Source organism: Falco rusticolus, chromosome 5 (genome assembly GCF_015220075.1).
Source record: "Falco rusticolus isolate bFalRus1 chromosome 5, bFalRus1.pri, whole genome shotgun sequence".
NCBI classification, from domain to species: domain Eukaryota; kingdom Metazoa; phylum Chordata; class Aves; order Falconiformes; family Falconidae; genus Falco; species Falco rusticolus.
In genome coordinates, this window is record NC_051191.1 from 75,962,112 (window position 1) to 75,976,163 (window position 14,052).

General features: G+C 47.3%; 1 protein-coding gene across 13 annotated transcripts in view; it reads right to left on the bottom strand.

The window, feature by feature from the left end:
- The window catches only part of LOC119148557 (lactosylceramide 4-alpha-galactosyltransferase-like), a 33,463-nt gene that overhangs the window by 1,806 nt on the left and 17,605 nt on the right, over positions 1-14,052 (bottom strand). Inside the window, exons 1-3 of one of the 13 annotated variants that reach the window (XM_037388885.1) lie at positions 2,154-2,430; positions 819-892; positions 208-284 (exon numbers count right to left, since the gene is read on the bottom strand). The exons of 1 other annotated variant lie outside the window; for it this stretch is intronic. In XM_037388885.1, coding sequence (XP_037244782.1) covers positions 208-256 — 49 coding nt within the window. In that variant the 5' untranslated portion in view covers positions 257-284; positions 819-892; positions 2,154-2,430. Of the gene's footprint in view, positions 1-207; positions 893-1,776; positions 1,815-2,153; positions 2,431-11,053; positions 11,073-14,052 lie in introns of those variants that run through there. 11 more of the 13 variants (XM_037388884.1, XM_037388882.1, XM_037388890.1 and 8 more) reach the window with 11 other exon arrangements.

A 14,052-nucleotide genomic window follows, 5' to 3' on the forward strand; every position in this document is an offset into this window, starting at 1 on the left:
GTATTGTCACAGGGCCTTCAGATCCCACATCAATAACTACTGCCCATCTCTGGATCCCTCTCTTTCAAACATAACATAAGGACAAGTCTCTCCTTTCTGTATATCACAAACCAAGATGGATCCTCAGTTCTGTCCATGTACATGGTCCACACAAGTTATGCTTGCAACTTGCAAAGATAAACAGCATTTGACACACAAACGGAATACCTTCATGGTGGTGCACAGTGAACTCAGCGAATAGCGTTACAGTCCTCATCTACAACCTTCTAGAACGCCAGGTCATTCTGGACATGAAACATACATGAAAAAAAAACCTAGGATGAGGAAATAGGAATGCTCTTTATGAATATTCCTGGAGCTGTGTCAACAGATACTGTGTGGAACTGCTGCCTTGATGAGAGTTTTTTCTCATGACAAGAGGTTTTCCTCCTGATACACAACCTGTCCTTCCCCAAAACCAAACACAATACTAAAACCCCAGTGCTGTCATCAGTTCCCAGCAAGAGGCCTCAGTCTCTCAGGCTGCTGAATCAGTTGCTGCCTTTTGAAATCAACCACCCACCCCTACAGAGAGCATGGCTCATTTTTCGTGGGACTGTAGCACAGCAGAATGGATGGATAGGGGGACGGGAATTGATATAAAGCAGTTCTTGAGACAGACGCTGACGATAAGGACAAGAACTGTCCGGGTAAAGAGAGTTTCAAGGCTGCTTCCCAACTCTGCTTTCCTGCCAAGTCCTCACTTCTACCTCCTCCAGCAGACGGTGCTAACCCAACCGTCACCAACCCAGGATGGCAAAGGCAATGCTGGCTGTGACCTTCTTGGCTCTGCCAGTGGAACCACGTGGTGACGGGTATGCAATCCACTCTACCCTTACTTCCTCTCTTTGTCCTGCAAAAGGGAGGGACGGAAAGGAAGAGATTATTAACAAGGCAGTAACAAAAAGAGAAGCCATTCTAGCTACATTCTCAGCCCTAGCATCAGCATTTTTGCCCTTGGCTCCCCTTAAAGTGAAGGACAGCAGAACCAGCACCTCCTGAGCCCAGCACGCGGGGCCCCAAAGGTCAACATGCAAAAGGACATGAAGCAGCAGCAAAGAGGATGAAAGTAAATGGCCTCAAGTTGCACCAGGGAGGGCTTAGATTGGATACTGGGAAAAATTTCTTCACCGAAAGAAATTTTGTTGTCCAGCTTTGGAACGCTGCCCAGGGAAGTGGTTGAGTCACCATCCCCCAGAGGTATTTAAAAGACATGTAAATATGGCACTTAGGGACATGGTTTAGTGGTGGACTTGGCAGTGTTAGGTTTACAGTTGGACCTGATGATCTTAACAGTCTTTTTCAACCTAAACAGTTCTATGATTTCTCTGCCTCCCTCTGCTCCACCTCCAAATCCCCATGCTCCAAAACAGAGAACTTCAGGAAACAGCAAAAGATTTAATCAAACAGCTGTAACAAGGCACAGGACAGAGAATCTAGCCGGCATGATCCCATTTGTCATTCACCCCTGGTTACTGCAACTGAGTCACATACAAAACTCCCCATGCAGCCAGAAAATGACTCGTCGGCTGCACTGGGGGGCTTCCAAATGCAACAGCACAGAGCCACCACTCTCCTCTAGGCACTGGGGCCTGGGGGACAGAGGAGAGGCAGCCAATACACAAATCATCAGCTCTGGATTCCCAGAACATTTTTTTCTCCTGCAGAGAAATGCCAGCATGTGCTGTGAGTGTTACAGGCAGAAAAAAAAAAAAAACCACTCTGCTTTTTACCTACCTGCTTCCCTTGCCCTCCACACCACAGCCAGCTGAATCCTGTAAATTATTTTTAGCTTGGTAAACTGTAGAAGCGAAAGAGGTACAGGCTTGAGGGCACAAAGCCTTTGCTGTAGAGAAAGCAGGAAAGCACGGTTCTAATCGAACAGTGAGCAAGCTTCAAGGTTATATGCGTATTTTTAGGAAGAGGAGGAACTACTACAATCATGCTTCTATATATTTAGAAATACATTTCTGCTTTTGTAGCGGATGAGAGGACATTCTAGACGCTGCATTAACCAATCCATTTATTTCACGAAACAAACACAGGAAATCTGGCTTTCTACCTTCCTCTGAAATCGCAAGGGCCATTGCACGGAAATTGCAAATACTACTCACCTGTTCCTGCTTTCAAGACACCACAGAAGGCACTGCTCAGCTGGACAAGATTTTTAAGAGGTTAATAGTGTCTCTGGGAGTGCCTACAACTCTATGGTGTGGCACTCCCTTTTTCTGATTAAAAAAAAAAACAAACCAAACCAAACCAAACAAAAAAACATGGTGAAAGATGGACTCTGAACACTAGGAGAAAAAAAGCAGATCAAGGAGGATGTGACGTTACGCATTCAGCTAGTATACTGGCTGATACAAGGGTTACACAGCTGTGCTGTGAAGAACCCATATAATTAGAAATCAATCAGGAAAAAAAAAAAGGAAATTGAAACCTCATTATCACTACACATTAAGCTTTGTACTGTGGCAGGAAACCAGTTGCTGTTTTCTACTCCTTTGCTAAGAATTACCGGTGCTCACACTGCTTGGGCGGCTGCCATGAGAACTGAGCTGAGTTTCAGAGCTGCCTCCTCCCTCTCCAAGACTTCAGTTCTGAACAAACCTTTGAACCACACACTCTTTCAATCAAATAATTTACTCATTCATTTGGGAATACTCCCTCTTATGCCAGCTACTTCATTGAACGATGTTGTGAAGTTCAAGTGTCTCTTATTTTATGATAGAGTTCCCACTTTTCCCTGTGCTCGACAACAGCTGACCTTCTCTTACAGAAGACATGTGGGCGCATTCATAAAATACCACCTTTATCCCTACAGTCACTAAGTTTAAGGTTTACTGCAGTTTCTATGCAGTTGCCTGCAACAAATGTCAGGCCTATTGCTCTGTAGCTTCCCCGGCCCCTCCCCCCTCCCCAAATCCTTTCAAGCACTGCAGCACCACAGAGGGACTCACAAGATGCCAATACCAGGGAGGCTCTTTGGAGAGCACTTTAAGCTATTCCCAGCCCTTTCATTGATGGAGCTCTCCAGGTCTCAGGTCAGGTCCCTTCTAGCCACAGAAACACAGAAGGGTTGGGGTTGGAAGGCACCTCTGGAGATAATTTGTCCAACTCCCCTGCTCAAGGCAGTCACCTAAAGCAGGTTTCTCAGGACTGCGTCCTCTTGGCTTTTGACCTTGTCCAAGGACAGAGACTCCACAACCTCTCTGGGCAACCTGTTCCAGTGTTTCACCACCATTTCTTTCATTCTAATTTCCCATATTTCAATTCAATTAAACAATGATGCCTCATCCCATCACTGGATTCCACAGAGAAGTGTCTAGATTGTCTTCTTTACCCCACCCATCTTCAATTAGGTATTGACACACTTTGACAAGACACCCCCTGAGCCTGCTCTTCTCCAAGAAAAATGATCAGAGCCCTCTCAGCCTCTCCTCACACAGCATGTGCTCCAGCCCCTTTCTCGTCTTAGTAGCCCTTCGCTGGACTTGCTCCAATATGTCATGTTTTGCTTTTACTGGGGAGCCCAGAACCAGCGCTCCAGATGTGGCTCACCAGTGCTAGGTAGAAGGGAAGGAATTCTTCCCTTGACCTTGCAGCAATACTCTACATAATGCAGCCCAGCAGGCTGCTGGCCACCTTTGCCACAAGGGCACACACTGCTGGCTCATGGTCAACTTCTTATCCACAGGACCATCAGGTCCTTCTCTGCCAAGATGCTTTACAGCTGGTCAGCCCATGTACTTTTCTCCTCTCCTCAAGTCTATCACTGCATTGGCTCTGCCCAGGTTTGCTAGAAGCCACGGCAGGCTTGATCTCACCTAACTTTGAAAGTCCATGCGCACCTGCTCCCGTTACAGGCAGCGGTGCCTGCAGTCACCTACCTGCTTGTGGAATCTGCATTAGGGCTAGATGAACGGCCCTGCCTAATCCATTGATCAGATCCCCAGTGACAATAACAAGATGCCACTGGGGACACTGGTGCTAGGCCTGGACCTGATCAATGGTCCTGCTGATGTGAATATGTCTGCCCCTATTCTTCCACAATGTGTTCAATACTCCAGTGGAAGGAAGGTAATGCTTTTCCTTCTCATAGGAACGCAGAAACAGGCAGATGCTGAGACCCTCTGAGAGTGTGAAAAGGACTGGACTCAAACGCCACAAGAATTTTCGCAACCCTGATTGCTAAATTTAAAAGTCTGGCTAACTGATGCAGTGCTGGAAATACGCAAAGAAAAACAAAACAAAAACCCCAGTTCAAACAAAAACTGTAAAACTTACAGACACATCTTACTGCATAAGGGAAAGGCTGACATTCAACTGATAGCAAGTTTCTCTTGTTCCAAACACAAAAAGGATAAAATGTAGTACAACGGGAACAGAAACAGGGCTGCTACAACAGATAATCTTGTTACTCTGCCATGCAAGGACTGCAACCAAACTGATGCTGCTGGATCAGCACATGGTCACATCTACTCTTGGTGGGCCTAAGGAGTACTGGAGCACCCTGCACTGAGCAAAGGGGTTTCCTGCCCTACGTGACCATCAATGTGCTTCACTGGTATTTTCCTTGGTAGCAAAGCCACAGATAGAAAAAAATGAAAACAACCAAAACTGGATGGTAATTGGATCACTGGGTGATGGTACAACATGAATTACGTGAAGCCACCTTACATGAAGCCAAATAAGCACGACCAGTTCCTGCAATCCACTGCTTTTCAAATTGTAACAGCAGATACTCAGAAGTCCCTGAAAACTGGCAAATCATTCCTAACAGGAAAAAGTGCACACTGTTGAGTGATATTGTTATAGAACATCATCAGATCTTTGTGACAGTTCAAGTACTGATAATACATGGCAAGAAATAAGCTGTACAAATTCTTTAAGAGCATGCATTTAGCGATGTCAGAGAATGAAATATTACATTCTTAGTTCACACTGAAAGCAATTAGAATTGCTTTTATATAATTACATACATTTACATAATTTTCAGATTATGACTTCTGTAGAATGTCTCAATCCTCCAGGCCTAAACCTTAGTAAAACCAGTATAAACATCTGTCTTAGCCAGAGGCAATCAGATGTTTACAGGAAAACGGTGGCTGTGTATAGTGCAGAAGTGCAAATGTTGTTTGCAAAGTAGAATATAAACTAAGGATGTGAATAAGGACTTCCCTTTTTTTTTTTTATTTTCCTTCTCTGATTTAATTGATATAGCTTATGCCTACACAATTAGCAGATTTAATATGTGAAGCTAGATAGACCTGCAAGTAAGCGGAAAGTCATAGGAAAGAAGACACAAAGGGATCATCTAGCTATTACCAAGTACACCTGCTGAGCAAAAGGAGAGAAGAGGGAGAACAGAGAGTAACAGAAACAGAGGCACAAACTAAAGGTTCTGTTTTGCATAAAATTTTGCAAGAATAAAACTGCAAAGGAGAAGCCCAATAATCCCTGACATCTAGGCACTCACTGATCACCTGCCCAAAGGAACCGGGAAGGATGATCACCTGGGTGCCTCTGACTTTGGCTGCTGGAGCTCAGGCTTGCTGTTAAATACACCCTTTGTCTTGACAGCCAGGCTGCTCTCTCCTAAGCTGGTCTGCTTGTGGAGTGCAGGGAAGCAACAAACCCAGCTCCGAGGCTGTGGAGAGGAGAGAAGCTGAACTGCTGAGCAGGCAGCTGCTGAGGCTGGAGAGAACACGAATGAGAGTCAATTTAGAATTTGAATATTTGATCGATTCATAATACTGCCAAACAAGAGGACCCCTGGGAAAACTGGAATGGTAATTCAGTGCTCCTACAGTGTAGAAAATGGAACTACATCCACTAACAGTGTCCAGCTGATATAAACCCAGGCAGAGCAAGAAACTCCTTCCAGTCTTGTGAGCTCTTTGAACCAGTCTTAAAAGGACAATAACCAGTGCCTGCCCTGTGAGCTGACCTGCACATACTGCACAACCCTAGGGTTGCTGGGAAGAAGACCCAAACCTAGTGGCTGTGTGTTCAGAGGAGATGAGGTGGATTCTCTGTCCCCAGAGCTTTCCCACTTCTCTCCGTTTTTGTGTCTTCCTCGTGTTGGCTTCTTGCTCCCCATATTTGCTTGATCTCACCCAGCAGTGCAGAAAATACAAGGTGACTCTCATACTTGTTCCTGAAGAAGGGAACTTTAAGAGAAATATAAGCTCTATCTACCTCTATTATTAACTAAAACGGATTGAGAATATAATTCTTTGATGTCCCTCAGAACATGCTTAAGTGCAGATTTACAAGAGAGACTGGTTAGAGACAGTTTTTTATCTTAAACTGAGCAAGATGCTTTAGATGGTCCCTTTCATAGCCAACATTTTAAAGCAATAGCTGTGCCCTCTCGTGGCCAACTCAACTATCATTCCTGCAGTGCTGTGCATTAAAAGTAGCCTGGGTTGAAGGAAGGCACTGCTGGGGAAGCAAGGGAGAGTTGCAGCACTTACCATGGGACCCAGCGCTAGAGGCACTGAGGCTGGGGCTGGGGTAGAGAATCTGGTGCAGCTGAGATCAGCCAGAATATGTCATCAACATCCAAATCTAGCTTCGCAGGCTAAATCAAAGCACACTGTGGCATACCTTTCCTCCTTTCTTTATTACTGCTTGTCTTTGCTGCATAATTTTTAGTGCAACTTCAACTACTTTATGCCATTAGACTATTCAAAAGCTACATTTATGGTACATTAAGTAGAAAAAAAGCAACATAGCTCTGATCAGCCTTGGAAGAAGTGATTGCACCAGTTCCAATTGTCTTTAGGAGAATGGAGTACTCTTGAATTTAGTGATGTCCTTCCAAGCAAGCATGTGGACATATGAACAGGAAAACACTGGACAGGGTGCATAAATTCGCTACAAATTCAGTAACAAAAACAGAAAGGAAAAAGGCCCAGGAAAGTGCTGCTGCATACCCAGGTAGCTGCTAGGGGTCTTGAACAACATCAGTGATCACAAGCAGCCCAATAGGGGTATTTTGGGGATCCACGAGGAGACAGTTGAAGATCTCAACTTTCTCCAGATTTATACCACCAAGAGTAGAAGAGGTAAGATCTGACAATATCAGCATTCAGTGGGTAGCTAACTAATCAGTCTGCTAGGTATGGAAGAGCAGAGCAGCGCCAAACAGGGATCAATCTACCAGCTAATTCCCCTAAATACTAGGGGAATTAGTATTTAGTATTTTAGCAACAGTTTTAGAGCTCCTCCTTCTGACCCCAGACAGAATGGCTGACCAAGCACGTGGGAATATTTGAGGTGAGATGAGGGGAAATACTGCAATTGTAACACGTATATTAGACCAAGGCATAAGATACTGCAGCTATAGACAAAGGACACTTAAGGCACCTGTCTCTTAACTGCATCTTTTCTACTTAATCACAACTTCACCTTTCCAGGGTGAACCCTGCAATATCCAATTTCACTTATATGTTTTTTAGAACTGAGTTTTCTCCTGAAATAAAAGAAAGAACAGTGAAAATACCCACTCATAAAGTGTAATGCAGTGCTGGATAGACATTTCGTGGGGTAAGAAGAATTAAAAGCAAGCCACAGCAAAGAGTCAGAGGATGATATTAGCAAGTTTCTGCAAAAAAATAGATTGTGGGAAGAAATGATACGGCAGTATTTATAGCTGTTAATGCTCAAATCACTGTACAGAGAGTGGCCATAGGTGTGATGGCATCTCAATTAAGTTAATCAGAAAAAAAGTACAGACCCTGTCTGTTACTTGCAACAGAGAACCAATGAGATACATAAGTAATGGCCACAAACAGAAAATCACATAGCCAGTCATGGTAACATAATGAAGCTTCAATTCAGCTTCAGTTTCCCTAAATACAATAAGCAGTAGCCTAAGATTAGTGGAAAATTATCAGTAATGCTGTTGCACTCAGACAGAATAGGAAATTTGTGGAATTAAGATTGAGCTGTAACTCAGTCTTGTAGCTTCCAAAAAGAACAGGCATGCTCAATTTCAGCTAAGTGAGCTTGCTCAGTAGCTTGCTCAATTGTAAAGAAATGATAACAGGATTACCTTGCACCCAGTGACAGTGCTATTTGAGAACAGTGGCATGTGAATTCATAACATAAAGGCGTCCTTCTAATATTACCAGTGCTGTTAGCTACAGCGTGAGTTGCTTGCTGAGCAAGCTCAGAGGTAGTGCAGTGGTACACCAGAACAGTGCATGTGAGCAGTAACCCCTGAGCCAACTGGGGAGCCCAGAACTGGATACAGCACTCCAGATGTGTCTCACCAGTATGGAACAGAGGGGAAAGACTGCCTCCCTTGACCTTGTAGACAATGCCCTGCATAACGCAGCCCAGCAGGCTGTTGGCCACCTTTGCCACAAGGCCACACTGCGGGCTCCCAGTCAACCTCTTGTCCTCAGGTGCATGGAGTTACCCTCACCAGTTGCATCTCTTTTTGTTGAACTTTGTGAGATTCCTGTTGGCTCATTTCTCCAGCTTGTCGAGGTCACTCTGAGAGGCAGCTCAACTGCCTAGTGTATTAACGACTCCTCCCAGTTTTGAATCATCTCCAAACTTATTGAGGTTGCAGTCCATCCCTTCATCACCGAGGTCATTAATAAAAATGTTAAACAGTACTAGCCCCAGCACAGATCCTTAGAGTGTACCACCAGTTACTGCTCTCTACCTGGACTTCATGTTACTCATCACAATCCTTCAAGGCCAGAAGTTCAGCCAGTTTTCAATCCACCTCACTCTGTTTATGTAGTCCACATTTCATCAGTATGTCTATGCGGCTGTTATGGAGACTGTGTCAAAAGCCTTACTAAAGTTACAATAAGCAATATCTAATTCTCTTCCCCGGTCCACTGAGCTGGTCATTTCATCACAGAAGGCTATCAGTTTGCCCAGGCATGATTTCTGCTTTGTAAATCCATGCTGGCTACTCCTAATCACCTTCTTGTCCTTAATATGTTTGCAGATGACTTCCAGGAGGATTTGCTCCATCACCTTCCCAGGGTTCAAGGTGACACTGACTGGCCTATAATTCCCTGGATCCTCTTTCCTTGTGCTTTGTAGAAGACCAATTGGAAAAACAATCTAACACCAAGGAAAGCTCAGAGAGGTGCAAATGACAGCAGGAGATGAAATTTGTTACAGGAATAGAGGGGGTGGAGATTCCCTGAGCCTGTTTGAGGAAGGTCTCAAACACTTGCAGGATCAAACACAAGTTTACTTTGTATGACCTTGAAGAGGAACTGAAGACTGATAAGAGGGAACAGCTTATCAAAGGCTGAATAACTGCCCAAGAAGCAGCAGAGACAGCAGATTTCTGCAGTTAAATGGGGGAAAGGTAAATGCGGCAGGGGGAGATCACAACCACTGACTCAATTCAAAACCAGAAAGACTTGCTCCCCCATGCTTGTAAGGAGCGTGCATGCTAATTTACATGGCAATCCAGAGTAATTTAAATAAGAAGTGGTCCACTTTGAAGGGTAAGAACAAAAACAGGAAGGCAAGTGCCATTTCGGAGGGAATAAGAATAAAAGAAGAAGGGACTTCTGGACAAGCACTCCTACATGAAACACCCCCCATTGGCAGGCCTGATGCTGGACACAGGACTGGTGATCCCTCTCTCCCCCACCCACCCACCTGCTTTCCTGCTTATTACCTTTTTCTAGTAAGTAACACAAGGCATAAAACTTTATATACTTAGAGAGTGATAAGCATTTCTGCTACCCAATTATTTACCAATGACCCTAACCAAGGAATAAAAGTCTCTTTACCTATGGACCTCAAGTGTTGTGTATGCCCTACTCCAACCAAGAGAATCAGCGAATCTGATTCACTCCTCCCTCCTGCTTGGCGAGACATGACATTTAAATTGGCGTCACAGACAGGATTCCCTTATGTTGGAGGGGAAGGGGGGGGGCACCAGCTCTCGCAGGGAAAGCGGATGGGGAGAGCTGGAAAATTACCTTTTAGCAAGAGGTCCAAACAGAGTGCCTCTTCACCTAGCAAAAGTGGGCAGAGAAAGATGGGGAGTGATGTCTCAGCCACAAGCTTGGAGAGATATGAGCTGTGTGAGCCATGGCCGCCTGGGAAACGCCAGCGCTCAACTGCTCCCCCATTATGGAAAAACAGAAGTATAATGCATGTTTCTCACCATCAGGAATGAGTTGGGCTCATAATAATTGGCATAACCCAAAAGGAGTGGCAGAAACAATTACAATACTTGTGAAAGAAAAAAAGGTGTGATAAGGAAAAGGAAAAGCCTTGCTGTGCACTGCATTGGGAGCGGCACTAGCGGTGGCTCAGAAGGAGAGGCACCTGATTAAACAAGCTCATGATGAAATGGTTGAAGCCTTTTAAGAACAAATAAAAACCCTGCAGAGCCAACTAACCGTGGAACATTAATGCCACTCACTGGCTTCACGTGGCTCTGTGCAATGCACTGGACCATGAGAAAATATTAAGGTCTGAACTGAAGAAAAATAAGTGGGGATCTGATGACCAAACAGATTCTAACTCAGAGCTGGATAGCGAACTGGGATTTTCAAGTTTGGCAAAACTAGTGGAAAAGCAGGCACCCAACTGGAAACCCCTACATGCAACAAAAGTCAGAGGGCAGTGAGGAATCTTTTTATCCCAGGGGTGGAAAGGCGACGAGACCCCTGATGGAAATCAAATCTACTAATAGCAGCCAGGCAGGGGCAGCTCCCAAGTCACCACCCAAATGGTACCATACTCAGTGGCCAAATTATCAAAGATTCAGGAGAAATACAGTAGCGTAGCTCAGGAGATGGAGACAGAACACGTACGGAGAGTTCCATTAACAGGCAGAAATTGAGTCCTACTCTCAGCAGATGAAGCACGACGGTACTGGGGACCCAGTGTATTTTTAACTACTGATGACCAAGGAGCGCCATGGTGACGCATTGGGCAGGGGGCTTAGACCCTTGGAGAGACCTGGCGTCTATTGTGACCCCCAATACAAAGCATTTAACCAAGAGTTTACCACAGGCTGCCTGCCTCCAGCTGGTGCACGACGGGCGTCCCGTTCCCCAGCAGCCATCCCCGAACGCTGCTGAATGCACACCCCGACGGGGCGATCCCCGCACCCGGGGCCCCCCCGGCCCGCTGACCCCCGGAACCAGCGAGGAGGGGCCAGCTTGTGGGGGGAGGTAGCTCCGGGACGGACCCGTTATGACGGGAGAGCGGGCCTCACCGGGGGGCGGGGCTACCGTACGGAGAGCGGAACGGCGGGTAGCTGGACACACACCTCCCTCCCGCGGGCTCGGAGAAGTTTATCGTGGGCCGAAGGAGCTGAGGAGGGGGTTCCCCGACGTTTACTGGACGGAATGCCTACCATGGCCCCGGGAAAAGTTACCGGAGCGCGGGGGCCGGGGGGAAGCGTGCCGCCCGCCCGGGAGCGTGAGGCGGGGCCCCGGCCTGGCGGTCCGGGAGCGGCCCCAGGCCCCGCCGCCACCGGCCGCACTTGACTCGCGAGCGGGAAGCGGGGCGCGCCGTCCCGGGCAGGGAGGCGGGGGACGGCCCGCGGGCGGCCGAAGGAGGCGCGGAGGGGCTGCCAAAGGGGATCTACTTACGCCCTTCCCTGCAGGCACCCTTAAAGCCCCGGTGACTTCGCTAGTTGACGCGGGTGTTGCTAATGGCAACGGAGCAGCCGCAGATGACAAGCAAATTTTGGGGTCACAGGCGAGTTCGGAACTTCCCGGCCCCAGCCGACGGCTGGCGTGAAGTCCCGTTTGCCTGGAGATCAGCCAGCCGCGGAGGGGAGGCCGTTACGGCCCCCGGGACCTCCCCAACGGATCCCGGCGGGCTTGGTGCGGGGGGGACTCGGCCCCCCGCCCCCCCCCTCCCGCTGCTCCAGCCGCGCCGCCGCCTGCAGGGGGTGAATGTCCAACGACCCCCGCCCCCAGGCGCCCGAGCGGGGATCGCTCCTGTCGCAGCCGGGAAGCAGGGATCGTGATCCCAACCCGTTCACCGGATAACCCCCCGGCGCGGCCGGTCCGTGAACCCCACGGGCAATGGCGGGTGGCGGTGACTGTGGGCGCTGGAAGGCCAGCACGGGCCCTTGGACGCCTGCAGCACCTCGTACAGAACTGATTGCCACCACACCGGAGCGAGTCCTGCCCATTTTGGCAACAACTGATGTAAAATGTACATTTTTTTACGGTTCCCTTACAGGAAGCAGAGGGAGAGCGCTTCGCCTTTACCAGGGACAGCAAGGCGCCTCCCCCGGGATGCGCCGCTCCATCCCTTGCTCACTGTGTGATGGCACAAGAGCTTACCCCAGTTCCCCCCGCCCAGGGGGTGCAAATGTGTCAATACATCGATGATACATAGATCGGCAGCCCTGATGTCACTACGGTATGACAAACTCATACTGAAATAACTGGTCATTTGGAAAATGTAGGGCTCCAAATCCCAGAGGAAAAGGTACAGCTTCCCTCTTCCAAGGTAAAATTCCTAGGCATTTGGTGGAGTCAACGGGACAGGTATGTGTTCCCCCAGAGACCTTAACTGCCCTTAAACAAGTAAAAATGCCTGGAAATAAAAAGGAGTTACAACATGCACTAGGCCTGCTGGCATTTTCATGAAAACATTCCACAAAATTGTGTTTTGGTGAAAACACATTCCTCCCTCCTTGGTGGGATGTGACACACATCTTGATAAGATAAGCAAGAGAGGCACAACATTTGTTCCCTTCCCCATCCCCCAAGCTCTATGACCTTTCAAAGAGTGGTCTCACAATAGCATCAGCCAACTCCCACAGCACTGATGGATGCATCCCATCAGGTCACATCACCTGTGTGTTCATTCAGCCCTGACATGTATTCCACGAACATAATGTGTGAAAGAGACAGGGGCATGCATCTCCCACAAGGAGGGATTACAGCGTAGAGAAAATCCCCAGGTTTCTTACCTGTAGCCAGATGCAGAAATTAATTTTGGTTTGCTTCAAACTGATCTCTGAACTCCCTTTCAATCTCTCAGCTCCCACTGACATGCCTCTCTAGCAGGCTTCCAGTTCCTTCTACAATTGGAAAAAAAGAAGAGCAGCATTGGCAGCTTCAATATATTTTGGAAATTGTTTTTCAAGCAATGTTTTCTATAACCTCATGGTGTTTTCATGTTTAACTGTTGTGCACCTCCCTAATTTCCCCTCTGGACATAGATTCCACTTTGTGAAGAATAATTTCTTCTCGTACTTCTACCAATGCACTGCAGAGCCAGTGCAGCTGCCATTTTGCTCCACCATCATACACAAATTTAAAGGCAAGGTCTCAGCTTGAGCTGTAATGGCAAGGTGCACCTGAAGCAACTTCCTCCTGTAGTTTTCCCTTCTGGACTATGCTTATTCATCTGAGTTCAGGGCATGGTTGCAAAGAAAACACCAGAGAGACCACAAGCCAAGTGCACACAGGTAATGGTCACAAATACTTCAGAGAGATGAACCTCAAGTACATGTAAAAGACCAGAGTACTCGTGTCCACAAATGGCATATCCAAACGGAGCATGTGGAGAGCTTTGGTTTTCCTCTTCTCTGCTGCTAAAGACAAACCAGCCCTAGGCAGACCTCAGCTCCCAACATATATAAGATTAAGGCAGGTAACGGCACTTTTCCCCCAAGAAGGGCTCTTAACCTACTTTGCACCAGAGCCTTCCTGGACTACACATTTTGGGAGGAGGGAGAAGAAAGAGGGAGGAGAAGAATGGGAGGGAGACGAGCCCTACAGAGCAGTACGACTTACTGCGCATCCTAGATTCCCCCAGCACAAGAGATCCTAGTGTAGAAGAGCTCTCAGCCAGCACAGATGAAGCAGTCATCATTCAGTCTTTTGCCAGGAGACCAGGTCAAGGATTACCCTGCTGATCCTTCCTCCTTCCTTACTACTCTTCTGTTGCACTGTCCAATTCTGCACCTCCAACACCCATTCCTGGCTTCTCTCCTTCATGTACTGCACACCTGTGTACCACCTAACCTTCATGAGC